This window comes from Xiphophorus couchianus, chromosome 9 (genome assembly GCF_001444195.1).
Source record: "Xiphophorus couchianus chromosome 9, X_couchianus-1.0, whole genome shotgun sequence".
Lineage (NCBI taxonomy): Eukaryota > Metazoa > Chordata > Actinopteri > Cyprinodontiformes > Poeciliidae > Xiphophorus > Xiphophorus couchianus.
The window spans coordinates 6,217,007-6,244,690 of NC_040236.1; the positions used below are offsets into that span (position 1 = coordinate 6,217,007).

The window sequence follows — 27,684 nt, forward strand, 5'->3', positions numbered from 1 at the left end:
CTTTTTTGTGGGATCCTCCTGACTGTCCTTGGAATTGTCCAAACTCTCCCTCCAAATATGGCACCCCTGGCAGACACACAATAATTAAAAGTATTAGAGTGTATTTTTCCAACTGATAAATCACTTAATATAAATGATTTCCAACCTGGGGGACCAGTCCCCCCAGGGGCTCGGCTAGAAAGCTTGAGTGTTGGACTGTGCAAAGGCTGTCATCATATTTGGAACCTATTAAAAGTAATGTATGTCATACTGGAACATATTTATGGAATTACAATTATCTATCCATCCACTATACGCTGCCTACCTCCAGCAATCATTGGATGAGAGGCGTGGTGCACCCTGGACAGGTCGCCAGTCCATCACAGGGCAACTCAGAGACACGCAATCATGTAAACACAAGCATACACACACATTCACATCTTATCTTCGCAAATCAGCAGATTACCAGGAAGATGCAGCATCCTGAGTCAAACCTTCCAGTTAAAACTGTAGTCAGCTGCTAAATCTTTATCTCTGCACAGATCCATGTACAAAGTGGATGATTTCTTGACAGTTTTTCTTATGGCTTTTGCACACATACATGAATTGTGCTTTCTTTTGTAGCATTGTATCATGACTGGGAAAAAAAATGTAATTAGAAACAGATTCCTGTTTGGAATAATTCAAGATTTCAGGAAAGGGATGAATGGACAGCAAGATTAAAGCCATGATTTTCTTTCCTTTTTTCAATATTTTTCACTATCATATTTTCAATTAAATATTAAAAATTTTAAACATTTGGTGAACAACATAAATTCTGTATGTAAATAACTGTTTGCTAGGAGCTGGTAAATTTAAAATGGTTCATATTTTTACTTTACATGTGCTCGTCTCATGTAGCAGGCTGGCATGTAAGCCAACATACCATTCTATGGTTTGCGTGTGTATCAAATTACATCTGACCGTTTCACTAGCCGGGGACTGAGCTATGCGAGTACTGCTAATTCATCCACCAACTTTCCTCTAACACAACCTTACAAGCGCATAACAATCTAGAAAAACAATAAGGCAAATATACTTATTCACTATCACAATATTGTTTATTTATTTATTTATATGAACATCTCATTATGCATACCTGCCCTAATATAAACGAAGGATTATTCTGCATGTTAATGCATACTCTAAACTTGTGATCCAACATATTTTCTTGTTTATTATCACACAAAGTGAAACATAAGAAGCCTGTCCTTTGAAAGAGCTAACAGAAGTGTAAACTACATTTTAAAGAAAATCAAGACTATCATCTTTTTTTTTTAATTCTTACAATACCAAGTTATGAAATATGAAAAAAATAAACAATAAAAAAAACAGTCATCTTATTTTTAAGACTTTCCATGGTTAAAGTTCAAAATGTAGTTCCGAAACATGGACCCTTCCTGCTGCCTATTTTTTCCCAAGATCCCTTGCTCTCTGAGTGGCCGATTCCACCGCGCTCATGACAGACGCCCTTACGCCTCCCTGCTCCAATGTGTGAAGCCCATAGATGGTTGTTCCACCCGGGGTGCAGACCTCAGCTCGAAGCTGAGCTGGATGTTTCCCAGAATCACGTAGCAATTTACCAGCACCCTGCAGCAAATGACAAACAATCAAACACTGAATTTGGACATGGGTTTCTAGTCAAGAGCATTTTTGGAAGACAAAAGTGCAGATATTGTAAGACTCACCAGAACAGTTTGGGATGCGATGCTGTGAGCCAGAGCACTTGGCATGCCCATTTTAACAGCTCCTTCTGCCAGCGCTTCTGCAAAAAGATACACCTAGACAAAAAAAAACAGCAAAAAAAACCAAACAAAATAGACTAATAAATAATGGCAAAGAAAATTTTATATAATGGATTAGTGTCTAACCTGGTAATGTTAGTTGTGGGACATCGGCAAAAGCTTGTATAATTCATAGTGTGTAGATATGGCAACACTGAGACTCACAAAAGCGACTCCGCTCCCGCTCAGCCCTGTGTGGACATCGATCCAGGTTTCAGGCACTTCCTCCACCAAACCACAGCAATGCAACAAGCTGAGAAGTAGAGCGCCATCCGCCCCTTTTGCATTGGTGCCCAGTGCAAACAACAGGGCCCCCTCTTGAACCAGACAGGGAAGGTTAGGCATCAGCCTGATGACAATCGAGTTTTCTGGGAGGAGCTTGAAATGAAAGCAAAAAACTAAAAAAGATTCAAAATATTTGATACCCAGACAGATGAAACCTGTAGAGTGAAAACCTTTTACAGCGGCTGTGGCCCTCACCTCCTCCAACATAGCTAGCGTCACTCCTGCGGCAACCGACACGATTATCTGTTTCTTTGTGATGTGCTGAGAGACTTCAATGAGAACACGTGGAATCATATGAGGCTTGACGGCGACAAACACCACATCTGACCCACAGACCACCTCAGTGTTGGAGTGTGTCACAGAAATGCCAAGTTCCTGAAAACATTTTACCAGTTGAACAACACATTTATCAAGCACATAGAACTGATAGATACAATACTCAGAGTTAGGTATGCTGGAATAACTGATTAAGGTTTTCTCTGTTCACATCTGCAGGGATTCAATGCAGCAGTTGGCTTGCAAGTGAAAACATGGAGCAAAACCAAACTAAACTTAGATACAGTATCATGTCCTCTTTTGTTGCTGCTCATCGTCTTGAGTTACCTTACAACTCAACTCTGTAATAAATTACAGAAAATCCTAAATTATTTTTTAAATACCTGGAATCGTCCTAAATTCATAGAGGATGGTGCACTGACTTTGATGTTTGCAGGCAGAACATTTCCTGCAATGCAAAAAAATGACCATGAAGATTTACACTCAAATGTTGTTTCAGTATTTCAACAAGTTTCTCTACACTAACCTGACAACATCCCCTTTGCAATGCCAAAAGCCATGTTTCCCGCACCGATAAAGCCAATCCTCTGTTGTGCGTCCAGGTTCATTTTGATCTGAGGAAAATGCAGCGAAACCAATAAAGCAGCCAGAAAATGTCATATTATCTGCCTTGTTTAAAAAAGTGATGCTTTTTATAAGACCCTACACACATATCAGCTAAGAAAGGGAAAGTGAGGCTATCATTTACCCTCAGGCTCACTAAAACTAGGAAATAACAAATTGGAAAAACTTTGACTTGAGCTTAGACATTAAGATAATACAGTCAGAATTAGACATGCATAAAAGCAAAAATGCAATCCATCAGGTATCAAAGGTTGAAGCTAGTGGTGGTTGTATAATGGTGTGGGGGAATATTATCTTGGCACAGTTTGCGACTCTTGCCAAATAAGTAATGGATTTTGATGCAATCCATTACTTTATGGCCACATTGTACCCATTTTCTGCATGATACTTCCAGCAGGATAACGCACCATGTCCAAAAACTCAGATCATGTCAAACTGGTTTCTTGAAGATGTTGTGCAGAAACACAGAAACCTACACAATCACCAAATTTGTGACAAATAGTCCATACATACTGGGATGGCACCCTGCTTTGGTGCCAACTCAAAGAAATCGGTTGTAATGCTCTTGAGAGTTTCAATCACTAATCTAGTCGCTTCTACCTCCCAGTTCTGTTTCTTCGTGCTGGCTAATGAGCTTCACTCGGCTATGTTGCTAATAACAATGTGCTAACGCGGCTAGTTAGGAGGAGCAAACCCTGCAGACTGATGCTCCAGCACTGCACTGCTACCCCGATAATCTAAACAAGCGGTTCCGACAAATCCCTGAAATACACTGACAGTAAATCTTTCTGTATCTATCTAAGGACAGTGAGAGAAATTGGTTTTAATTAGATTAGAAATCATACAAAGGTGTTTAACTAATTCAAATAAAAGAAACACGGCGTATAGCGATGTCAGAAGGCAGAGGGAGCTTTATTCACCTGATTCCGTTTTCTTAATCACAGTCCGGCGCAGTTCAAGTAAAAACGTTCTTTTCGAACTCTATGGCCTGCTTTGGTTACTCCCCCTGAGCATCCACGTGAACCAACGGTGTTGTGTTGTTCGTGAATGATTCGAATCATTCGAGTGAACGAACTGAAGCAAATCATTCAATCGAGCTGTCAAATCCCTGAGTCAAGGGAGCAGGGTCCTGTATTACCGCCTGCTGCTTAACACTCGGATAATTCAATCTTAAATGTCGGAGAAGGTTTAATGTGGAGCCACCTTTGATTGAGAGTTTTACTTTGCAAATGTTGCACAATGCAACTGTATTACGTACGCACGCAGCTAACGTGGCTCTTGATAAAACTTTCTCTTTGACTCACTCATCTTAGGATTCATTCAGTGTCTCACTTCTTCTGCAGGCTTTTTGGCGGTTGGCAAACAATCATGGGGTACATTACTGCCACCAACTGGCTTGGAGTGCGTTCTTCTTCTTTTCCATTATGAAGGATCGCAAACAACTTCAAGGTGCATACCGCCACCTACTGTACACGAGTGTGTAGCAACATTAACTCACATGCATATTTTATGCTTGTGGCTCATTTCCTTAGATTCTCGTATATTTTGTTTTCCTTATAGTGGAATAAAGCCATCGCCCTAAACGTTTCTCTTCCTACCGCTTTTGTAATCATTCCTTCTGATAACTTTATATGAAGTTCCATTACTTTTTGTTCCGAAATCTGGGGTAACGGGGACGGGGGCGTATATGCATTTGTTTTTCTGTTGCTTGATACAACATTAGCAGTTAGCTGGAGAAATTGAGCAAGCGACACACTGTGCTGGACTAGGCGCTGTATCACTCTGGACGAATGAAAAGTGGGATCCGGCGAACGGATCATTTTACTGATTCCAAAGATTCAGCACACTCAAATGAACTGCCGTTTACAGTTCATGTAACTTTGTTTGTTTGATTTCTTCAATCCGCACTGCCGACAGGGTCGGGCGGTGCAAAGAGCGTCGTCTGACACGACCTTGGCAGTTTTTTGCCCCGCAGTTTGTCGTTTATGCCGAAAAGCAAATTGAGCGCACCCATAAAGGCATCGTTGAAAAATGCGACAAATATGATTGGTTGCCTGGCCGTGGAGCAAATTTAGCCATTATCTCCATCAGCTGTCATTGCCTGTGAGATCTCCAGAGTGGTGGCTTTTTCTGCAGGAGTTTTCTCCAAACTCAGATAAGGTAATTTGCATGTTCTTTAAGCGTATGTTCCTTTTTTCCCACATTTTCCTTTATTTCAAATGAACGATAAGGCAATATATATGTTTTATTGTTTGTATAAATTATCAAGAAAATAAGCACTGTCATTTTAGATGCTTGTTTTTGTATACTTACACAAAAGGGTTTGCTATAAAAATATTAGAAAATATCATATTTGTAAACCAGTGTATAGTTTGTGCTTCTTAGTGAGCAGACATGTCTGGGCAAGCCTCCTATCGTTGGTCTTTTATTTATAAGCAACCGAATTAAGTTTTTTAAAATTTAATCTCGGCTACTACAAAAGCTTTTTCTTTTTAGAATCGCTTGGCAAAAGGGGAAAAGACATTTAGAAAGTTGTCTTAAAATTCTTCAGACATTAATTTAATAATGATTGATCCGTCTCTGTCGCCATCTACAGTCAATAATCAACACTGAGTTATTTTTAGTATAGAAAACACCTCATTTTATGTCAAATTCGCATATTTTGATTTATGGGTTTAAACCATCGCGATACCTACTCACTTTTACTTTAGCAACACAAAACGGGGATTAGAACAATCTAGAATCCAGAAAAACTACCCAGCAACTGGGTAGTTTTTGTGGAATGGATCATCAACATTATTAGATTATCTTTCTTCTTCTGCTCTTTCTTTTGGTTTGTTATTTTGTTTGTATTTCCTTGTTAATTCATGTAAAGCACTTTGATTTGCCTTGTTGCTGAAAATGTGCTATATAAATAAAATTACCTTACCTACCTTAAAGCCACAGAATGACAACTGTCACCTGTAATCAGCTAGAGTGTAAATCAGTTGGCTTTCAAATGTAAATTGTTTTAAGTGGTCATTTATGTTGTCTGTCACAGAATGTTTTATTGTAAAAATATTTTTGGGTTTAGCTGAATCAAACTACTTTTTAAAATCTAAATTTGTTCCTTTAGTGGACCACATGGTCTAAACACAAGCCACTTAGATGATATGCAATTTTTCTTTCTCTGTAGAGTGTTTTGTTTAAAGTGTCGGTGTTAAGTTTCCAGTCTAATCTGCTATCCTTGTAACTAAGGCATATGTACTACTCCTACATCTTTTTTAAAGCTAATTAGCAAGTTTACCTTATTACCATTTTCATGCATAATAGTAGCCAAAGTATGTGGTGTTTGCAATGCCAGTTCTACAGAGAGGACTCTAAATGCATTTCCTGCTTTGTCTAAATGAGACTATTTTCTGAGGCATGCTCCAACCTCAGGACCTAAAGTAGTTTCTGAGGTGCGGCACGTCTTTAAGGCAGTGTGATGCAATACACTGTTGCAGCTAGCCCAGAGTAACTGCTTACTTAAAAATAAGAAACTATGTGGGATTATTAAGTATACTATAGCTTGTTCTGCGAGTTTGTTCAGTTACCATTCCTCATATGACATTTTTTTAAAATTATTGTTTCATCTGCATCATGTTAATAGATCAAGTTAATTTGTAATACCTTTTATTAGAGTGAATATCACTCTAATAAAAGGTATCATAAGCATTTAGTTTAATACAAGAAAATCTCTAGTCGGATTAGACAACGTAACTTCTTTGAATGAATCCTAAATAAAGTAAGAGGTCCATAAAACCACAAGATATTTGAATTTATGAGCAAACATGCAGTTTAAATCTCTCTATCCATGTTCTAATCCAGATATGGGCCACCTTCTGATCCACTGTCCGCTCCTGCTGGTTACGGCCTGCATGCTGGCCTGGCCTGTAGTCAGCGGGCTCTTTGAATGGTTGAGGACCCCGCAGCCTCCCTCTACGGTGGCTCCCCCTCCCGTAGCTCCATTGCTCCTGGCTAAGGATGCTCAGTTTGAAATGGTGACTTCAGACGAGAAGTTTCTGGCTGAGGCGAAGCAGCTGGAGCTGAGCCCATTGGACAGCTGCCATTACAGGGTAAACATGGATTTCCTCCATAGTTCATTTTCATAAAATAATTTTTCTTGTAAGAAAAGGAAAGTGTTTGTAGAGAAATAAGGTGAGCACAAAAAAACCCCCCTCAATAATTAGACTGGCCCACTCTCCATTTCATCATCATTATACAAAGGATTGAGTCTGCTTTTTAATCTCTTTTAAATTGCAACCCAACCCGATTCACTATTATTACCAGTAAATGTCGCTGACAGACTTTCTTAAACACACCTCCAAAATACAGAAAGATCTGCATGATTAAATAAATGATTTAAAAGTTTATTTGGGAATGATGCAAAAATGTGAAACAGATTCCAAAAACTTTGAATTTAACTTGAGGAAACAAACAAGAGCAAGGAAAAACATATTGAAGCATTGTACATGTCTGCAGGTGGTTGCTCGTTTGAGGGCAAGCTGTGAAAGCCTCTCTGAGGAAAATCTTGCCAAGCTCGGAGTGGAACTGTTCAACTGCCAGGCGGAGATCGAAGGGCGTCGGTCCTTTCCATGTACTCAGGAAATGGTAATATTGTGAAATGAGGTTTATTTTTAGAAAAAGTTTTCTTTCCCCATAGAACCAATTGGAAAGTTTTGTAACAGAGTTTTTGTTGTTTCAGACCATTAAAGAATGCACAGAAGATATGGACCCGGACACCTGGAATGCCTATCACATAGTGAGCAACAGAGCACGCTCAGTTTGCTACGCGGCTCGCCAGCAGCTGTTTCGCCGCCGAGCAGAGCTCACAGTCAATTCCCTCATCTCCACGGCATCAAGCCAGTTAGATGCAATGAAAGACCTGAAGGTTGAGTTTTGGGTTTCTCTTAAGCTAACACTTTCTACTCTTTGCTTCAGTATACCAGATCCTGAGTTTCTTGTGCTGTTTTGATGCAGGTTGGACAGCTAGAGCTGAAAGAACTGGCTGCAGCTTCTCTCGACAAGCTGCTCGAGGGCCATAGCACCCTCCAGGCTCAACAGGGCAAATTGCATGAGGGCCAGGAGCAGATGGAAGGTTCACTGAGAGAAAATCTGGAACGTCTTGGTCAGGAAAAGGCCCTCATTGCCTCTGGACAAGAGCTGGTGGCCCAACTCATTCAGGGCATCGCTAAAGGAATGGGTGAGAGGCTTGGTGTGTTTTATAAGCTAATTAAAGTGAAGTGAAGTCAATCTGGCAAAGCTACCAGTAGTTTGTGCTAAACCACTCTATGCTATGAGAAAATACTGAAGAATCAAACACTTGTAGTTTATTGCTGTCTTTTCATTCCTATAAATCACAAATTCAGCCTGTTGAATGACAAAGGGATGTTAATTGAAAGGAGCAGTTTCAAATTGTTTTCTTTTCTGTTAGAAAACATGAGCGAACATCTGCAGATCCAAAGCTCAGAGGTCCAAGATGGCCACAAAGCAATCACTGATGACCTTGCAGAGGTCAGGCACCAAGCTCAGGATATCTACCAGAAAATTGGTATTTGATCAACTTCACACCATTTTTGTAATCGCAGTAAATGACTGAGCTGCATTGATTTCTAATTATCTGCTGCTGTGAATCAACAGACCACAGCATGTCTGAGTTTCTCCAGTACCAGGACCAGACCTCCCAGTACTACACTGACCTGATGACCAAACTGGAGCGCATGAACAGCACACTGGGAGTCATGCTGCACTATCTGGACAACATGGAGGTTCGGATAGAGGAGAGGCTTCACATGATTCAGAGCTACCTTGGCTGGGCAGGCAAGTTTGGCAAATTAAACTTCACTCAGGTCTAATAGTATAAGATAAAAAATTTGAATCAGAGGAAATACGTAATGCTTTGACTGTAAAGAATTGGATTGTGGAATTATGCTCTGATGTATAATTCCACAATTATACATCAATGACTTGTTGTTCACTAACAAGTCATTCACTGACTTGTTATATTGTTTGCTTTTTCTGCCAAAAAGAGAATAAATTTGAAATTAAATGATCAAAGTTCTGAGATTTTCAGCTGGAATATGTTTTCCCCTCACTTGAATGATTCTTATTGGAGACTCATTAAAGAAATTGCTTTAAAATTTAATGTGTAGAAACCTTTATTTTAATGCTTTATACCAGCTTTGAATTACCAGAGCAAAGTCACTGTCGAAGGATTTAGTTTGAAATCACAGAATGTTTGCATAAAAGTTTTGGATTTCTTCTTTTTGCAGGTTTAAGTCTGACTGCTATGTGGACGTGTGTTGCACACACAGCCTACTTCGTATTGTGTGCAGTCCTTCTGACGTTCCTGCGCTGTCCGGGTTTCTCCAGAGCCATGTTGCTGCTCATGGTTCCCCTGAATGCAGTGGCTGAGGTCAACCAGCAGCCGGCGCTGGACCTCACCAGCCTCAGTGTGCTGCTGCTGGCTTTTTCCCTGGGTACAACCTTCAACCCAGGTACAAGTCAAATACGAGGCTTCCAAATACATTTATAACGGTGTCCTTTGTGTCTGTAGGTCAGTGGTTTGTGACTCGTTTTTGGGATTGTGTGCCAAGCAAAGAAGAGTCAGTTCCACCATCGCTGCTTGGTCCATGCAATGTCATGGAGCCTCAGAAGCACACGATGTTGGGTCCACCATCATCTACATCAGAAAGGTTTGGATATTTCACCCTTATCTGAAGCTTTTATTCAAATGCTGTTTGAATAAAGTTAATTTTCTCAAAAAGTTACAGATCACTTAATATTTGTACTTTGCATTTCGAATCTTGATGTTAATGAATTACTGCGCCTATAAATTCTTCATGTTGTAAATTTTAATCTCAAGTTTCAGATGTGAAAAAAGCGACTTATTTGAGCAAGACAGCTTGTTGAATCATGACAGCTTTTTATCAGGTAAAAAAAATGAAACCTGAAGTTCAGTAGAAAAGATTGGCTTTAATGGATTAACTTTTATTACTCTTTTTGTTTTCAGATGAACTTGGGATATCAGCAGTAACTCCCCCTCAGAGGAGACCCGTTCGAGAGCCTAACTTCCCACCAATATTTGGAACACTGAATCAGTCCACTCCCAGGCCGATATCCCACAAACTTTTATCAAGGGTGAGCTGATTAACTTGTCATTTTCTGTTTAAAGGTAACAAAGTTCAGCACTACATGAGTCGTTATTTGATTCATTCTAATTGTTTTTTTTTTTTCCCAGGCTCTAGTTGATGATATCCCTCAAAAAATCTTGAGAGGAGTTTTTGATGCAGCAAATGATTCTCATGATTTTGGCAAAGACTCTAGAAGTGCAAGTCCTACTCTATCGATTATCACTAACAGGTTAGTGTTTTGAATGTGTCGAATATTTGCTTCTCAAATTCTGGAAATGTTTGATTTCTTCTTTTACTTTAAACATGCTTGTTTACAGTATAGTGTCAGTCTAGAATAGTCACAGTCTAAATTATTTTAGGGATTTTAAATGCTGGTGTGTTTACATAGCTCTACTCCTAATATTGAAGAAAAACAGTCAATGAAATATTTATGGAGTAAATGATCACAAGCTCCGTCAATCAGAAACACTGATTCAGTTTTTTTTTCACTATTTAAGAACACTGCGCGTTCTAAAAGGCAATTGTCTTCATCCTAAAATCTAATCTGAAATTATTTCTGTTCCTTTTATACATATGTTAATTTTAAACCTAATTTTACTCTGAACAATTAATGCACATTGCCGAATACTAATTATGCTATTTGGTACAGTAAACGCATACACATGGCTCCACAGTTTTTTGTACTTGCATGAAAAATAAATTCTCATACATTTTAAGGAATCGTTTTCATAACAGTACCAAACATTGCCATAACTACTGATGATGTAATACTACACAAAACGTTTAGTTTGTTTACAGTAACACAGTAATGTCTGAGAATGACCTCGTTCCTCTCTCTGATTTCTGTGGCAGCTCTTTGTCGGGCCGTTTCTTGTGTAATGGAATCACAAAAGCAGGGAAAGCCTGTAAGAAGAAGGCAGTTCCAGGTCAGGAATACTGCCATGTCCATGAGGGGGGACACAGTTCTTATGTTCAGTCCTAAAATGTTGAACGTTGAGACATTTTATGTTTTTAATTGGAGCCACTGCTCCAAAGACTGTTTGCAGCATTTTTTTACTACACTACATCTGTAGAAATTTTAAATGTTTGTCACTAGAAATAGAATTTTTACCAGTTTTTTTTTTATATATATAAATTATTTCTCACGGATGTATTTTGTTTTTAAGTAAAAGGTTGCAGGCGGTGCAAATTTAAACCATTTGTCAGTATTTAATAAATTCAAATAACCACACATTGAAAATTTTGAGTCTTTTTTTAATAAACTGTTTTATGATTCACACTTATGCTCATCCTGTAACATTTATATTAATCAATTCTAGCATTGCCACCATATATGTATCAAGGAACTATTAAATTTTCAAAGGTGAGAAGGGGCGGAAATAAACTCGAAATACAAAATGTAAATCAATCCACCTTTATTTTTCTAAAAAAATAAACAATTTGAAACTTTTACAAAGAGCTCCCGATTCTAAAGTGGAATGCTACCTTTTTATATGATTGGCATTTCATCTGGAACTACAGAACATCAGCTCCTGAACATCAGTAATCTGAATTTTTCTCAAAGAATCTATGCAGCAGAAGTGAGTTCGTTAGCTATGAGTTAGCCTCATGGAAGCCAGGAGAGGAGTATACATTTCCTGAAATTAAAAAAAATCCCTTTGCCAGAATTGTGAAAAACTTGGAACAATGGCCTTAATGTAAAGTTAGTTTGGGTGTGAATAAGGCGAGTAACATTCTATGAGTAACATTGACAGCTATATTTCGTAAAGTCCCACCCCTGAAAGTAAGGACCTGACTTGTGTTTAGAAAAGTGAAACTTTCAGCTGTTTCCATTCACTACTACGTTTTATACAACCACAGTTTGGCTTGGTATTTATTGTTCTGGTGCCTGTAAACATCAGCAAAATGCTCTTCAGAACCAGAATAGAAATTAGAAAGTCTTAATAAAATCTACCAGAATTTAATTTTATCACAATATTCACCAGAGTGTTTTTAGTTTCCTTAGTAGAGTGCCGGTTTAAATCTCCAAGCTACTGAACTGAGAAAATTATTTATTAATTAACTTCCTATTTCTAACTGATCAATTATTTAAACATGTTTAATGAACTCTAGAGTGGCCTTTGTGATATGGGTCCATCAACCTTTTAAGGAACTTTCAGGGGTTTTTTTTTTCATGCTTTTCTGTATTACTTTGAATAAGAAAAGGAATATAACTGACGTAAAATACAAGCAAACACATTTGAAAACAAAAAGATGAAAATGATGAATATCATTTCAAGAAAAAAAGTTGCAACTGAAAACTTAAAAAAAAAAAAACGAAAAGAAGCATCTAAAACATCATGTTACAGTTTGGTCCTGGAATCTCAATTTAAAACTACAAAGCTTTATAATGATTACCAGACATCACTATTAGCTCACTACTTTCTGCACATGATCTAATGTCCTGCAACACTCTCCAGTGTTGACCCCATCAGTTTTTTTTTACAGAAATGGTCATTCAAAGGACAGCTTTGATGCCAACTGGTTCAGGGGTCGTCTTACTTGCGGGCGGCGTCATAATTGGCAACAAACCAATCGCATGTTTCTTTTAAAGCTACAAGCAAAAACAAGAAGACATCTGTCATGACATATGGTTACTTGTTTTAGTAAATACAGGCAAAACAAAAGGATATGATCTCACCTTGTCGGAAGGGTGTGAATTTGAAGTCTGGCAGGTACTGATGTAGTTTTGCATTACTGGCAGTCTTCTTAAACTGACCATCTGCTTTACTGGTGTCATACTGGACATCATGAGTCAAAGAATTTGAAATTTAAGTCGGGTAAAAAAAAAAAAATCACAATGTTTAACCCATTGATATGTCAGTAGCATATGTTATTGAACATTTAAAATATCAGTATTAGAAAAAACTTGAGGAAATCAAACAGGACAGAAAATTACACTACTCCTTACTAAAAGAACACCACTGTGTTTTACCACAATGAAATGTTGTTTTTTTCATTAGGAGACAAGATTTAGAACAATCAATATACCATTCACCTTCAGATGTCTGTTAAATTTCAACAAAGTGTTAGATTTAGGATGTTAAATATATGAAATCAGGCTGTAACACCATTTATTTTCTTTAAATTGTCCTTTTTTTACATACAGAATCACTATCTACTGTAAATGAGAATTTTCAGAAGCAGATCATTTTATTGAAAGGATACCACTACTTCTCCTTTAAAGCTCAACGACTCAACAACTGCCTCTGCAGCTTCTTTAATGGAGACCTCATCTTCTTCCCCAACTGCAACCAAACAGCATATTACTAAAGGTCACTGTTAACTATTTAAATTCATGTCATGCATTGAAACTCACCAGAGAGAATGATTGGGTCGACCTCTGGATATTCCCTCAGGACCCAGAGGAAAAGACGAGCCAAATCCAAAGAGTAGATGAACTGCCTTCTAGGAGAGCCTGAACCCCAGACTACCAGGGGCTTCCCCTCCTCTGGCCAAAAAAAACAACACCAAAATTTCAGTCTCTGTCCTCAACTTTCACCTCCAAACTCCAACATACTGAGCCCTCACTCTCCTAAAAAGCAGACTTACTTTGAGCGATGTATGCCTTATGTATGAGCCCTGGGAGCACGTGGCCATCCTCGATGCTGAAGTTGTCATGAGGACCAAACACATTTGTGGGAATCACAGCTGTGTAGGATCGGCCATGTTGCTGGTAATAAGCCCTGGGAGATGTACACATAAACTGAAACTCAGACCCAATTTATCTACTTAAAGTGTTTTTTTTTGTTTTTTTTGCTTGTTACAAAACGGCACCAAAAACTCACCTGTTGTGAACATCAATCATCCTTTTAGCATAGGCATAACCAAAGTTGGACTCATGAGGAGGGCCGTTATGGATCTGGTTGCAGACACAAGAACATGTGGTCACCTTTGAAAAAATCCATTATTTATTCTAACATTATGGATCAGAGGGAGCTTTTACCATGGTCTCGTCGATAGGATATGTTGTTTTATCGGGAAAAATGCAGGTGGATAGACAGGAAACAACCTTAACAGTCCCGACCTCATGTGCTGCCTGCAGCACATTATCGTTGATGTAGATGTTGTTCCTCTGCATGACAGATATTGATAGTTCAAGTTTGGAAGCAAAAGGGTAGGAACCATTCTGTGATAACCCTGCGGAATATAGACTAAAAAGATGCATGAATCTGTGCAAAGCTGAAAGACGAGTAACAGAGAGGCAACCAGTGAGGAAGCAAACTTTTTAAATAAAATTGTTCTGGACATTGTTGCTTCTTTGCTGCAACAGCTTTATGCAGTCATAGAGCTAAGTGCTCAGCAGGACGTACCCCAAATGATTCTGATCACTAACTAATTTCTTAAATTTTTTGGTTTTGCAACATTGTAAAGTTTTTGATTTTGCTAGATGTTTTTTTGTTGTTGATGTTCTAAAGTGTTGTGTATTAGTTCACTGAGAACATATTGGCATTAAATCCCAGGATTATTAAATTTTACAATTATTCTGTTAATTAGTACTTGATGGATTTTGAGTATAGCCGTAATTTGTTTTAGCTTAATGCTGTTGATGATTCATCCTTTATGAAGGTTAGTCATTTTTCAGTCATCAATTGTGTGTCCTACCCAGAAGTCCAAGTTGTGTTTCATGTTCTTGAAAAGACCTCCCACCATAGCAGCCAGATGGATGACATGGGTGGGCCGATGTTTTTCAAAAACAGCCTGTGTTTCCTCTTTGTTCCTATGAAACCAGAAGCACACTGAAATGAATGTGGACTATTTTGTATTAAAAAAAAAGAAAAAAGTGTGAAGCTGTACAAAACATAACACGGTAGTGATTCTCACATTAGGTTTGCATCTTTGGAGGACAGAAATATCCATTCTTCTCCTTTTTTGGCTCCCCCTTCTTCTTCTATAACATGACGTATGGCTCTCCCCACCAATCCAGAGCCCCCTGTGACCAACACCTTCATCTGACCAGTACACTGAGAGCTTATCTAAGCAAACAAGAAAACACCAAAGAAACATCACATTAATAATTATCAGAGATAACATAACCGTCCTAAAATGGTGATATTTAAATCAAAATCAATTCCCAAAAGTCCAAGTGTCAAAAGGGGAAAAAAAGGCTTCATTCAGTAAAATACACCAGGGAGAGAAATATAAGGCCATAAATAAAGCCAAAAATCTTTCTCAATGTCAGATGGAACAACCAAAAATGTAGATCAGAAACACAACAAAAAAAAAATTGCTTCTTGAAAGGTTATTTAACTTTTATGATTTTGACACTCGGTTGCTTATTTCTTATTCCCTTACTTTGCCTCAGAGTTCATTCAAGGGGACAACAATAAATAAAAATAAAGCAATTTCTCATAATTCCATCTTGAAAAGATAATACTCAATCCTTAAGTAGTCCTCCATCTTGAACAAAGGTATGACACAGCGAATCACACATTAATGAAAAGGAGACACAACCTGATTAGAAAGAGACCTAAACCTTTAGAAACCGGACAACAAAATCGAAATGACACAGAGACTTGTCTACAGGTAGATATTTTAGCCTCGCAAGTTTAGGTATAAATCTACATGTCAACATATTGACATCTTACAATGTCAATGTATGTTGTTTCTAAAATCAAGTTTAAAAAAAATCAAACTTAATGTATATTTTGTATGATGCCACTGTGACTCGAAAGTTAAAAATAACCTTGCTAATCTCTAAAGAAATGAGAGTACTGTACGTGTCATTGGTGTTTTCTGTCTGGTTTTATTTCTAACAAGTAAAACCAGACAGACAGGATCTTACCAAAGTTGTTCTTGCTAACCAAAAACTTGCACACAGCTAATTCCTTTGCAATGAATTACGAAGAAATGTAGACAATTAAAACCTAATGTATGAAACAAAAAAGAATTATTGGTCTTGTTTCTACAGATTTCAACTCCGTGAGATAAAATAGCACTAATCGTTAGTTAAATTATTGTGTAAAACAGCAAGTTCTTACCTGTAAAGCAAACAGCACTCCTAACAGGAAATTACCCTTTAGTGTCAAGCTACGTAATTTAATGTGAATGTTCGCTTCCGGTTCCTAACTTCAAAATAAATGTTTCTTTTGAAATAAGACATTTGCCTATCGAGGTTTCAATCCGCAGGTTGTGCTGCTCTCTGCCACCAAAAGTTGAAGTTTTTGAGTTGAAGTGCAATTGCCTCATAATTTCCAGTATTAACATAAAAAGCTTTGTTAGAAGCAGTAATAAAGGAGTTACCCGTTCAGGTTATCCTCCACATGGCTGTAGTAGGTCAATAGATTAAGTTCCTCCAGGCCACTGCATTTGTTGCTAAGCCAGGTTCTTAACTACTGTTCACCTTAGTGATGGCATAGTTTTTAAAAGACTGGAAATACCGAGTTATGTCACTGAAGATGTGTACTAGCACATTCAATAATGCATTTAACAGTTAACTGTAAAGAACCTTGGTCAACATTTATTTTAAGTACCGAACTTAATATTGCTGCCCTCTGGTGGATTAAAAAAATGCATAATCTTGTATCCCACTTGTCCCTGCTGCAGTATTTTCATCTGGCTCAGCTAGCTACCACTGTCAATCACCTCAGTTAATATTTGGTTTTATCATTTATTAAATCTGAAACCTAATTATGACTTTTGATCTGTTCAGAAAAAACAGCTTCAAATTTCTGAATGAAACAGTTTCAGTTCTTTTTGACTCAATTCAACAATGCTTCATATAAAAACATTTAAACAAAATAATGTGAAACATTTCTTGAAAGAATCACAGTTTAGCAGTGTCATTCCTATGTTTTTATTGTAATCACTTCTTAAAGTCAACAAAAAGCAAAGGATTATTTGATAAAGTAAATGACAACTTTTTCAGCTTTTATTTTAGCATCAAATTAATTACATCAGTTGTCTTGAGGAGATGAGAACCTGCCAAAGAAAAGTATGGACTTGGTCTTGTTGTGCCTGATGAAGAAGAGGAAGGGGTGATCTGCTTGGAAGTGCTCCTCCCTCAACATGCAGAAAGATACCATGCCAGCTGTGGCTGCAGCAGCTTCTGTGCCCTCTTCGTTCACATCCACAAAGGCCTTGTGGGCCACCGTAGACAAGAAGAGGCCCCCGTCTTCGTTCATGCCTGTCAGGTCAGCTTTGCCAGCGCAGAACACGTCCGTCATGCCCATTTTGGACAGATGTTCCTTGAGTTCGTAATCCTCTTCCAGCTTGAACTTTGGCAGGTGGACGATGATTTCTGTTTGGATGTCCATGTTTGCCCTGTTGGTCCATTCATCCAGCCTCTCTGGCGTCAGCTCATTTTCCAGCTGCAAAAGAGTAAATCTGGTGACTACATTGTTCATTCTCTAGCTATTAGAGTTTCAGCTTGAAAACTACTTTTAGGTTTTCCTTCAATGTTTTATTTCTGGGTGTGTACCTTCAGCAAAGGGTCTGAGCCATCTTTAGATAACTGTGGCAGCAGGATGAACATGCTGAGCTCCTGTTCCACGTATGGAAGCTCAAGGATCTGCAGTCCCAACTCAGGGATGTAGTTGAAGGGCAGCTTCTTCATCTGGTACATCATCTGGACTGTTTTGGTCTCATTCTGACACAACAACAGAAAACAGCAATTGTTTTTCAGAGCACTTGTTGAAGAAACTTTGCTCTAAATCTGTTACTTCTACAAATCATCTTACCAGGCTGACTTTAAAGGGCATCTCCTTGGTGTTGGCCGCATCAAAACGACTCATCCAGCTTCCTTTAAAGTAGATGGCATTCACCAGAGCCAGTCTTGTCATGGTGTTAACAGTTCCTGGCTTCAGAAGATCTTTTATCTTGTCTAAAAGAAAAAGACAAAACACAATCCAACACTGTAGTCTAAACCACGAGACAAAATTTACGGATTTCCAATCAAATTAATATTCCTACTTTCTGTCTGCTCCTCCACCCAGGTGTTGATCTCAGCTCTGCAGTCCTCTGGGTTTCCGATGAAATTAACAGCCTTCAAGTCTGCCTGGTAGAACTTTTGTGTGTCTTCTAAGAATTTCTGCAGATATTGGATTATTGCTTAATCAATTTCATTTTGCCACATTTTAAAATCAGTTTAATGAGCAGATGTATGCAAACTCACAGGGAGAAAATTAGACGTGGTCTCTCCATAAAGACGGTTGGCCACCTTCAGGATGTACGATGCAGACGGGGAGTTTATGTCAGTGTTTAGGTTTTGAAAATCTGCATGGACGCCTTCACCCCTAGTGAATGAGAGGGACTGAGGGAAATGAGGAGAAGAAAATGAAACTTAATTCAAGACACAAAAAATGAGTGTTAAGCAGTTATAGCAGCAAAAACATGTCTAATATCTCCATCTAAATCTATATAAGGAAGTGCAGAAAAGGAAACATTTGGCAAACACAAAGGTTCAGCTTTTTTTCTTTTACAAACAATGCATAGCTTGTTCCAAGGGTTATTAAAAGAGGTCAAAGTACAGGTTCATTCCATGAAGTAAGGGCCTCACCCAGGACACACCTGTCGCTTTGTACCTTAGATACACAAATGGTGTAATACAGATGATAACTGCCTGAACTTGCCCTGCGACAGACTGGCGACCTGTCCGGGGTGTACCCCGCCTCTCGCCCGGAACGTAGCTGGAGATGGGCACCAGCACCTCCCGGCCCCATTAGGGACAAGGGTGAACAGAAAATGGATGGATGGATGGATGGAACTGCCTGAACTTACAAATGCTTAGAGGACAGAGGGAGGGATTGGTTATATTTTAAAACCCTCTGCATAAAGTGTTTTAAAAGCTGCTGACAAAGACAGAAGCTGCAGAGGACTATCATGTGATGAGTTGACAGTGTGCTGACCTTTGCCATCTGAGTTGCAGTGTCTCCTTTAGCACCTAAATAGACCATTGCCATCGCCGAGCTGATGCTCAGTGGAGAGACAAAGATGTTCCTGGCCGGATTTGCTTGGCTCAGAGTGCGGAACAATCCAAGGGCAAAGTCTGCGTTGCTGTTGACCGCCATGGCTGATGTTGTTGGGCTTTGCTAGGATAGAGGAATTCAAGTGAATTGAAATCAAGTTATTTCATTGCCTGCTGCACCCACAAACAAAAAAGCACAAGGAAATATATTCAATGTTTTTTTTCATAGAACATAAGAAATAATCAAAGTGTACATTACATTGTAAAACTATTGAGTCACACTCGTTTCAAAAGTTTAGTTTGTTTTTGTTTCTTCAAGCACTGTCTGCATTTTTGAAAGCCTTTCCGTGGATGCAATTTCAAATAGTGCTTGCATTTCAAAATCCAGTTGTTTAGGCTGAAATTTCTATAGATTTTCTTTCTGCATCATTGGCTTCTCATTCAGCTATGTGGTAAAGAACCATTTTACAGCTTTTTTGGAATCTGATATGCAGCCCTACTTCCATTATATATAAAGATCTCACTCAAGTGTCCAGAGGCTAAAAGGCAAGGACATTGTTCTTTTATAACTTTTTACTTTCTGCATATTAAAAACAAGACACTTAAAATGAATAAATACTTCAGTTTTGTTTGCAAATGTCAAAGCTGTCTAAAGTTTTCCAACTAAAAGATGTCATTGAAATAGAAATGAAACAATTCCAGTTTACATTTGTTTGATACAAACTGAATGAGGAAACTTGACCTACCTTCACAAACCTTTTAAGACAGCACAAGTTAAAGATGGTTTACTTATAAAATGAGTAAAGCATCTATTTAAAAAATAGAAATATATATATAAATGTCCTGGAAACAACGTGTAAAAGTATTTTAGGACAACTGTAAAGGATTGTATAAACTAAGACTCAAAAATGAGAAGGACAAGAACGTTCGCACATCATATAGCTGTAAAGTGGGCGGAGCAGAAATGTTGCTTTACTTAAAACCTAAATGTTCCACTAAGCCTTCCACAGACTACGAGGCCTTGTATTAAGACCTCTTAATGTAAAGCTGCTTAGCTATAGAACCCTCATAACGTAATCGAAAATATCAATGTGCTATAAAGTGGTATTGTACCCACCCGGAAATGCATCTACAGACGCCAATTTTGAGTGTCCGCGAAATAAATTTCAGAGTTACATGAGCTATTTTTTGGTTTAAGTATATGTACCTTTTCTCGGGCTCGTTGCAAGCTGCTGTCGTTCAAACTTGAAAGTGAAAGAAAAAGCAAAAGATACCCAAAAGTCCCCTTGACACCAACGTTTGTTTCCGCTGGACCACAGCCGATCATAGGACTGCCGTTTTATCAGGGGGTAGTGGACTACAATCCGCCCCGGTTTGGTGGAACGCGTGACTGCGCGATTCACCGAGTGACAAAAACATTCGGCTTTATTGTCGTGTGGAGAGAAGAAACAGCAGCCAGCTGTGCCAAATGAGGTCTGTGCGGATATGCTGCGTCACAAGTGCGCCTTGTTCGGCTGGAACAGCTCCACTCCAAAATTAGAAACGTCGTTTTATTTTTGCAAATAGAAGATGGTGAAAAAGCTGATTTGTTTGACTTACAAACAACATAGTAAAATCCCGTTTCACAAAGATAGTCACTATAGTGTTGTGTTGTTGCTATACTGAAATAGTGGAAAATCAACACCATTAGACGTAGTTCAGGTTTTGTTCTCTCTTTACTCTAGTCCGTTCTCCTTCTCTACCACATACAGCGTATTTTGTCACATCATATTCAGAGCTCCCCCTTCTGTCCTTTTCATGCAATAGCAGAACATAACATATAACTCACAATAATGATGTTGTTACAGGTGTAGTCTAAATTGGCACAAAGAGTTGGCATGGTATTACAGAGAGAGTATTTTGACCGTTTGTTAAAGCAATACTTGGTCAACAGTCACCAGATGAACCATCATCACCAGCACCTGGTCATTGAGACTGCAATGTGGTTTAGTATAAGGCTCAGTGGTGGCAGATGGCATCTAATAGCCATAGTATTAGATGCCACTAGAACACTTGATTTTTGGAATCAAGTGTTTAATGTGGGCATCCAGCTATTACACCCTCTCACACCATGATGGTCATATTTGGACCTTTAAGCATTGAATTTAAAAGCACCTACAATAAAGAGTGCATTAAAGTGTTCGGCTGTTTCATAGTATAAGCACCTTTCCTTATGTATATTTAAAATGTAACAAAGCTATGTCAAGTCTAACACCAGGCTGTTGGATGCTCCAGCAACTGCTTGTTGGAGTACGCCAACAGTCGTACGGGTGTCGTACACATAATGAGTACGACACATTATGTAAGAATTATAATTAAATATTTTGTTTGAGTAAATTACTTATGCAAAGTAATAATATCTGGTAAATTAATCAAGAGTTTACTCTTGTAGATTACAATTAAAGTGACTTTGTCGTGACTTCTCAGGACACTGCATACTTGTAAAACCTGTACTGTATATCTCAAAAGGTTCTTCATCCTGTTCCTCATACGTGAATCTTATTTCCAACATTTCAACTGTAAGGTGACTGAAAATTAAACACTGATATCTGGGAGAGAGCCGAGGTTAGACGTATTTCCTCAGAAAGGTGTGTCACTGTTATTCATATCTTAGAGATTACACCTAATCTCCACTAGTTAAGTTTACCCTGTTACTATAGTAACAAGTGAAAACTGATAAACATATCAGCCTACTGGCAACCTTTGGACTACAGACCTCCATACTTCTCTCCACAGTTCTTAGAAAGCATTTCAACTCTGATACTAAAGCCATACAGTTGGGAATTAAGATTATTTTCTATTCTCTTATCAAAGGTCTGCAAAGGTAGAATAAATATGCCAGTTATTTTCCATATCCCAAAAAAGCTACAGCCAAAACAACCTGTGTGAGAACATGAAGACAATTTTCCTTAATGTTTTCCCTTTAATTCACACATGCTTAACATCTTTAGTATGTTTTTAGTGTGTATTTTTATAAATTGCAGGTTGTGTATCTGACTTTAACTGTTATTAAAAAAAATATATATTATAATGGTAGGGCTCTTACTGTGGATTTGGAAAAGGAGGCTGTGTACATCTTCATATGATTATGAGAGAGATAAAGTTGGAAGCGATTTAGAATGTATTAAACTAATTTAATAAGCTTTTTTAATTTTAAATAGTATGTAGTTTGTGCACTATTTCCAGGTTATGGCATAGCAAGAATGAAAAAAAGGGGAAAAAACGAACTGTAATAGACTATACTAATAAAATGATGTGTTTTTTGTTGTTTTTTTTCTAATGAAAGGCAGAACAAAAAAAAGGTTCCTTAGAATGCAATTTTCAGAATGTTCCTTACTCAAATGTGTACTTAACTCTGTCCAATAGAGGGAGCCAAAGAGACATGTTTTTGTCCATCTGTTAGTTATAATTTAAGTTAACTCAATTGCAAGGTAGAAAATATGTGAAAGTTTTACTTAAAATTAAGTTTTTAGATAAAGCAAAGAAATTATATATTGTCTAGGCATTGGCAATGTACTGATGGTGTTATTTTGTATTCAGGTATAACCCATAGAGATTTTGATGTTCTTACATACAATAAGACAACATTTATTCATTCCTTCAAAATAGCAACATTTTAGTGTAACATGACTTTATAAATATAAAATATCTTTGCAGTAATAAATATTTTTGCAGTGGAGAAGTATGAAGATGAGTGTTTATCTTCCCCCTTTGGAAATGAGACCAATAACCTAAAAATAAATGTCATAGATGTGAGATTTAAAATATAGATTTACAAAATATTTATCGGTTTAGTTATCTGTTTACAAGCTCTTGTGTTACACTGATTTATTTATATAAACAATTTTGGGCTTTCAAAGTAGCATGAATAGCGTGATTAGACAAGCTTAAGTCCCCACGGAGCTTCAACAGCCAATATACAGCTATGTTCACTATATTAAAATATTATTGAACGTTATTTTATTTCAATTAACCAAGTTAAACATAAATAGGCTTTAAAGCCTTTAGTTTTGTTAACTATGATTTTTCTGCTCACGGTTAATTAAACCACAACATTTAAGACGAGGATATTAGCTATCAGTTTAGTAAAAAATATTTTAATACATAAATGTGGGTTTGATATAATATATGTTTATTATGTGGATAAAGGTTATTTTCAAAAGGTACCTATGATTTGAGAAACAAGTGTCATCAGAATGTGCATTCTAATTCAATGAGTATTAGTGAATACCCCTTATACTTGTAATTTAGTGTATTAACAAAAACAGAATCAAATCTATGATTATTATTATTTGCACCTCATTGTGTCTCAGAGTATAGGTTGGATTTTAATCTTAAAAAGCTCAGACTGACTTTCCTGACCTAAAATTTTATGGTGGCATACGTCGCTTTTCAATATGGTACAGATGACAGGAAGAAAGAGAGGCTCTTGGCAGAGGATCCGACCTTCTATAAATCTCAACATTGTTATTCTGACTTATTTACGAGCGTGAGATGAAAGCAAAAGCAGCTTTGCACCCGCAGCAGGGGACCCAGGGTGACGAGATAGAGCAGTTGTCGTTCAACTGACTTTACCTTTGCCCTTCAGCTGGCACGTGGGGGATGTCAAATGTCCACACACATACACTTAAATGCTTCTAAATGCTAAGGACCCAAGGCTTGTTTGATCCTCAATGGAAAAAAGCAAATTGCAAGATAAACACAAGCTCGGAATCCTAAAACGTGACTACAGGGAGGACTTTCAACAATGTGGTCTATTATCCATTTGAGCTAAAGTAATATTTGAGAAATAATGAGTAAACAAGTAACTTGAACTAAAAATCTTCTTTTTGACATGAATGCTGGAATTTGGGCCATTAGGACTGTTGCCCAGGGAGGCAATATAAGGGGTGGGCACACCACCTTCTGGCAGAAAAATATAACTTATTTGTCAGTTGTACATTGGACAAGTTTTCTATTGCTTTTATGCATGTGCAATCCATGTGGACATGGTGCCCCCTGCTGGTTGCAGAGAATTGGGAGACTATTACTGTATGTGCTTTATCTTAGGGCTGGACTGAATTTTTGCCCACTCCTGTATGTAGACGATTCCCTGCATTTAGATTGGTTTGGGGGGACAGATGGAGGGGTTCACATTGGGCCACTGGGAAATTTGTATTTCTCATAATACTCAATGATCTGGGTCCTGAATAATATATTTGGAAATTATTATAATTTTCCAGATTTTAAACTGGAACACAGTTAGGTTAGACGTGACATAATTCCAAGACTTCTTAGGTTCGAGCAGAAAACTCATTAAGTGCTTTATCTGGTTATAGCACTGAAACAGAAGGCGACATGAACCAAGCAACAAATGCAGAATAATCCCCAACTCATGTTCTGCATTTGAATGTGCAGTACTGCAGAGTGGGGTGATAAGTCTATCAGTCCATTGCTCATCTATGGTTGGTTGATTTCTGGTGTTTATATCTTGCTGAATGCAGACAGAGCACCAAGTACTCTGTCGCTTCTGTCATAGAATATACTGTTACTACTTCAGCTGCATGTTCACTATACTGACCTCATTACCACAGTGTGACTTCTCTCCTTGGAGGCAATTAAATAAAGTGCGGTACATCTGATACAGATTCTCCAGAGCACAGTTTGGATCTAAGAAAAAGTGAACACTGTGTCCCAGATCTTTTTTTATTTTTCCTATCAGTTTATCGCTTGCACATTCATGAAAGACTGTGTTTCTAATTGCAAGCCCTCGTGTGCAGGATTGCATCTGATGCTGTGGAATTTACACCGTATATAATGACTTGTGTCATTAGCAGCTGATGGTAGCACTTCTTAGTTAGTTAGGAGGATTGCACTGAGGAGTGCAAGTTTCGCAAATCTATTTATTTTCCTTCCCATCACTGCAAATAAGGATCAAAACCAAAACAAGGCTGCAGGTTTCCAGTTGATGAGTGTTATGATTCTGACCATCATCCTAATGAAATGCGCCTTGGGCAAAAGCAAACACAATTGTTCTCAGCTCAGCCAATTAAGTGAAGTCGCTTCTGCAGCCGACCATTGTCCTCAGCTGCCATTCCAGCCTCATTGTGTCTCCACACAGCTGTGACCTTCTCAGGGATTATCAGGGAATCTGGTATCCTGATTGAGATTCTGTGTAAGATTAAGTGAGCCCCCAGAAATCTATGTCAAGTATACAGTGTGTCGCTCAGCAGCATACAGTGCGTCACTCAGCAGCACACATCTTTGTTTTTACAGCTCACGTGTGGTCAGTGCCAGAACGATTTACACCATCTATGATGTCAGTAATGGAGCTAAGATGTATCTTTAAATCAAAATGACATTCACACCAGGCAGTTTCAAAGCTTTATTTGAGCTTAGAATATCTTGGAAATACTGCAACATTTTGTAAACTGTCCAACAATTCCCTTTTAATAACTGTGTCACCAGAATAGGCTGTGTTTATATTAACTACTCATGCAGTAGTTGTTCTAGTGCTACTTTTCACTCCATAATTAGCCTTCAGTTACTCTTGAGTGTTTAAATGTATCAAATGAAAAACCTTATTGCAAAAAAAAACATCCGTCATTCATTCTATTAGCTGAAGCTAATTAGTAAATCTGGAGAGGACCATTTGGGGAGAGTATTGATTTATCATAATCAGATATCAGCAGATGTATTGACAAATGAAAAGACAAAAGAAATACTTTTTTCAATATTGCCAGAATCTTTAGCTTCTATCATGCATTTCCCCGATGCATAGATTGATTTTGTTCATGCCAAACTACTTCGTGTCTGTCAAAGATGACCTGTGCAGTAATTTTTGTATAGGCTAGAATATACAGTTTGATCTTATTTGCTGATATCTGGGGTCTTATTGTTCCACTTCACGATCTCATCATTGCTGTCTGAACATATGAAAGCTATGACACTTTAATCTTCATTAAACTTGCTCTCATATTTCTCACCCATGTGAGGAATTTGGGACAGTCTTTCAATTCTGTTTATGTTGGGGTAAGATTAGATTCCAAATTAGTTTTAGTGTCTCAGAACTTGATTCATGAAGTGTGGAAAGTGTCTGGCTTAGATTTTATTTTTGGCCTCAGGTGTTTGTTTTGGTTGAACTTGCTGGTGCTAAGGCACCAAACATGGTTCTTGAAGGTTGTAAAGTCTCTCGCAAAAGTATTCATTGAAGCTTTCCATAATTGTCACATTTGAAGAACAAGCTGCAATGTATAATTGTGAATTTATGTGATTGACTGCGAGTGTCTTTTAGCACAGCAATTATCTTTTACCTCTTCAGTAAATCATCAAGTTCTGAAAAAAAATTTCATAGTTGTGACGCTGAAGGGAAATGAGATATTGCTTCAGAGAGATTTTCCATTAAAATGTTTTGGATCTATTACTTTTCAGCTTCTTTTAGTTAGATACCCTTGAATAAAATCCAGTACAAACCAGACAGATCAGGGGGAAAGATGATAGAAGGAGATTTAGGGATGCAAATCTCTTTGTGTTGCAGAAAATTAACACTGCACATCACCCTTACAACATTCATTCCCTCTGTGAAACATAATAAAGGCAACTTTGGGATCCCTTTCTGGTAAAGAACATTAAAACCTGGTCAGAAAGATGGGTAGAGCAAAAACATGAAAAATACTCCTGTTGGAAGCATCAAACAATAGGAGATTCTCCTTCTAGCATGACAATGAGCCTAAGATAGCAACCAGTGCTCCAGTGGAATGTTTTAGATCATAGTATATGCATGACAGAATGATGCAGACAAAAGTTGAAACAAATTGAGAATCTGTGGCAAGACACATAAAAAATGCTATTAAAATGCTCCAAGTGATTCCATAAAGTATTAATTTAGGGTGGCTGAGTACATTCACATAACACTTTTCAGATTTTTTTTGTAAAATGAAAAACTATGTTTTATATACAGTATATATATTCATACATACATGTATTCATATATATTGAAGCATTGAAGTTTTTTTGTGAAAAAATTACAGGAGTATACATTATTTTACAAGTCACTGTATCCAGTCTATGACAACACACTGTGCCAAACAATTTTATTGTCCCAAGATAATTGAATTTAGTGTGAGCTAAATAAAGAACCACTGGAATGCAAACATTTGGCCCTGAGCTACATACCAGCACAAACGTAAAGCACCGTTAAACCCTGAAGTAAGGGACTCATGGGGAGTCAATTTGCACACAGGGGGAAGATCAAGACAAGGGGGCGACAGAGGGAGAGAAAAAGGATTCGGTGTCACAGCCACGAGGCTAAAGACTGAGCTCACTAACGAAAAGGTCAAGAGAATATTATGGTGATATACACAACAGATGATAATGAGACAATGTGACAGGTAAACAGAAACACACCCACAGTGAAATGAACATGCAACATGAAGGGAACAAATAAATGAACTGATCTTCAGAAGCAACTAAAATATAAATGCAGATTTAGCCAACTCTGTTTAAAAAAACAAACAAACAAACAAACAGCAATCCAAAACTCAAGTGTTCTTGATGTAGCAATGAGCAGCTGATAACTAAA

General features: G+C 37.9%; 4 protein-coding genes across 9 annotated transcripts; 1 reads left to right on the plus strand and 3 right to left on the minus strand.

The window, feature by feature from the left end:
• Positions 1–1,056: 1,056 nt before the first annotated feature.
• pycr3 (pyrroline-5-carboxylate reductase 3) lies at positions 1,057–4,314 on the minus strand. 2 transcript variants are annotated; one of them, XM_028026723.1, is made up of 7 exons: positions 4,292–4,314; positions 2,890–2,977; positions 2,747–2,811; positions 2,283–2,462; positions 1,968–2,180; positions 1,707–1,799; positions 1,057–1,608 (listed from the first exon to the last, which is right to left on the minus strand). In XM_028026723.1, exons 2-7 carry the CDS (start codon positions 2,969–2,971, stop codon positions 1,426–1,428), a joined length of 816 nt encoding a protein of 271 aa, XP_027882524.1. In that variant the 5' UTR covers positions 2,972–2,977; positions 4,292–4,314; the 3' UTR covers positions 1,057–1,425. The 2 variants fall into 2 exon arrangements, with proteins under 2 accessions (XP_027882524.1, XP_027882523.1); XM_028026722.1 differs by lacking the exon at positions 4,292–4,314 and adding an exon at positions 3,908–4,285.
• A 502-nt stretch (positions 4,315–4,816) lies between these two features.
• On the plus strand, positions 4,817–11,372 carry bmb (brambleberry). Of its 2 annotated transcripts, none has more exons than XM_028028491.1 (13): positions 4,817–5,147; positions 6,837–7,084; positions 7,491–7,619; positions 7,714–7,899; positions 7,989–8,211; positions 8,443–8,559; positions 8,649–8,828; positions 9,281–9,487; positions 9,565–9,703; positions 9,880–9,941; positions 10,021–10,148; positions 10,249–10,370; positions 10,994–11,372. In XM_028028491.1, the coding sequence occupies exons 2-13, from the start codon at positions 6,839–6,841 to the stop codon at positions 11,121–11,123; spliced, it is 1,869 nt and encodes a 622-aa protein (XP_027884292.1). In that variant the 5' UTR covers positions 4,817–5,147; positions 6,837–6,838; the 3' UTR covers positions 11,124–11,372. The 2 variants fall into 2 exon arrangements, with proteins under 2 accessions (XP_027884292.1, XP_027884291.1); XM_028028490.1 differs by having other exon boundaries at positions 4,920–5,147; positions 9,874–9,941.
• Positions 11,373–11,539: 167 nt separating this feature from the next.
• LOC114151342 (GDP-L-fucose synthase) lies at positions 11,540–16,258 on the minus strand. Of its 3 annotated transcripts, none has more exons than XM_028028494.1 (10): positions 16,162–16,258; positions 15,005–15,156; positions 14,786–14,900; positions 14,127–14,255; positions 13,969–14,042; positions 13,733–13,866; positions 13,500–13,631; positions 13,349–13,428; positions 12,822–12,921; positions 11,540–12,734 (listed from the first exon to the last, which is right to left on the minus strand). In XM_028028494.1, exons 2-10 carry the CDS (start codon positions 15,130–15,132, stop codon positions 12,679–12,681), a joined length of 948 nt encoding a protein of 315 aa, XP_027884295.1. In that variant the 5' UTR covers positions 15,133–15,156; positions 16,162–16,258; the 3' UTR covers positions 11,540–12,678. The 3 variants fall into 3 exon arrangements, with proteins under 3 accessions (XP_027884295.1, XP_027884296.1, XP_027884293.1); XM_028028495.1 differs by lacking the exon at positions 16,162–16,258 and adding an exon at positions 15,901–15,917; XM_028028492.1 differs by lacking the exon at positions 16,162–16,258 and having other exon boundaries at positions 15,005–15,198.
• Positions 16,259–16,960: 702 nt separating this feature from the next.
• serpinb1 (serpin peptidase inhibitor, clade B (ovalbumin), member 1) lies at positions 16,961–20,615 on the minus strand. 2 transcript variants are annotated; one of them, XM_028028753.1, is made up of 7 exons: positions 20,293–20,615; positions 19,027–19,209; positions 18,294–18,431; positions 18,092–18,209; positions 17,860–18,002; positions 17,601–17,768; positions 16,961–17,490 (listed from the first exon to the last, which is right to left on the minus strand). In XM_028028753.1, exons 1-7 carry the CDS (start codon positions 20,410–20,412, stop codon positions 17,077–17,079), a joined length of 1,284 nt encoding a protein of 427 aa, XP_027884554.1. In that variant the 5' UTR covers positions 20,413–20,615; the 3' UTR covers positions 16,961–17,076. The 2 variants fall into 2 exon arrangements, with proteins under 2 accessions (XP_027884554.1, XP_027884555.1); XM_028028754.1 differs by lacking the exon at positions 20,293–20,615 and adding an exon at positions 19,832–19,994.
• Positions 20,616–27,684: the final 7,069 nt, after the last annotated feature.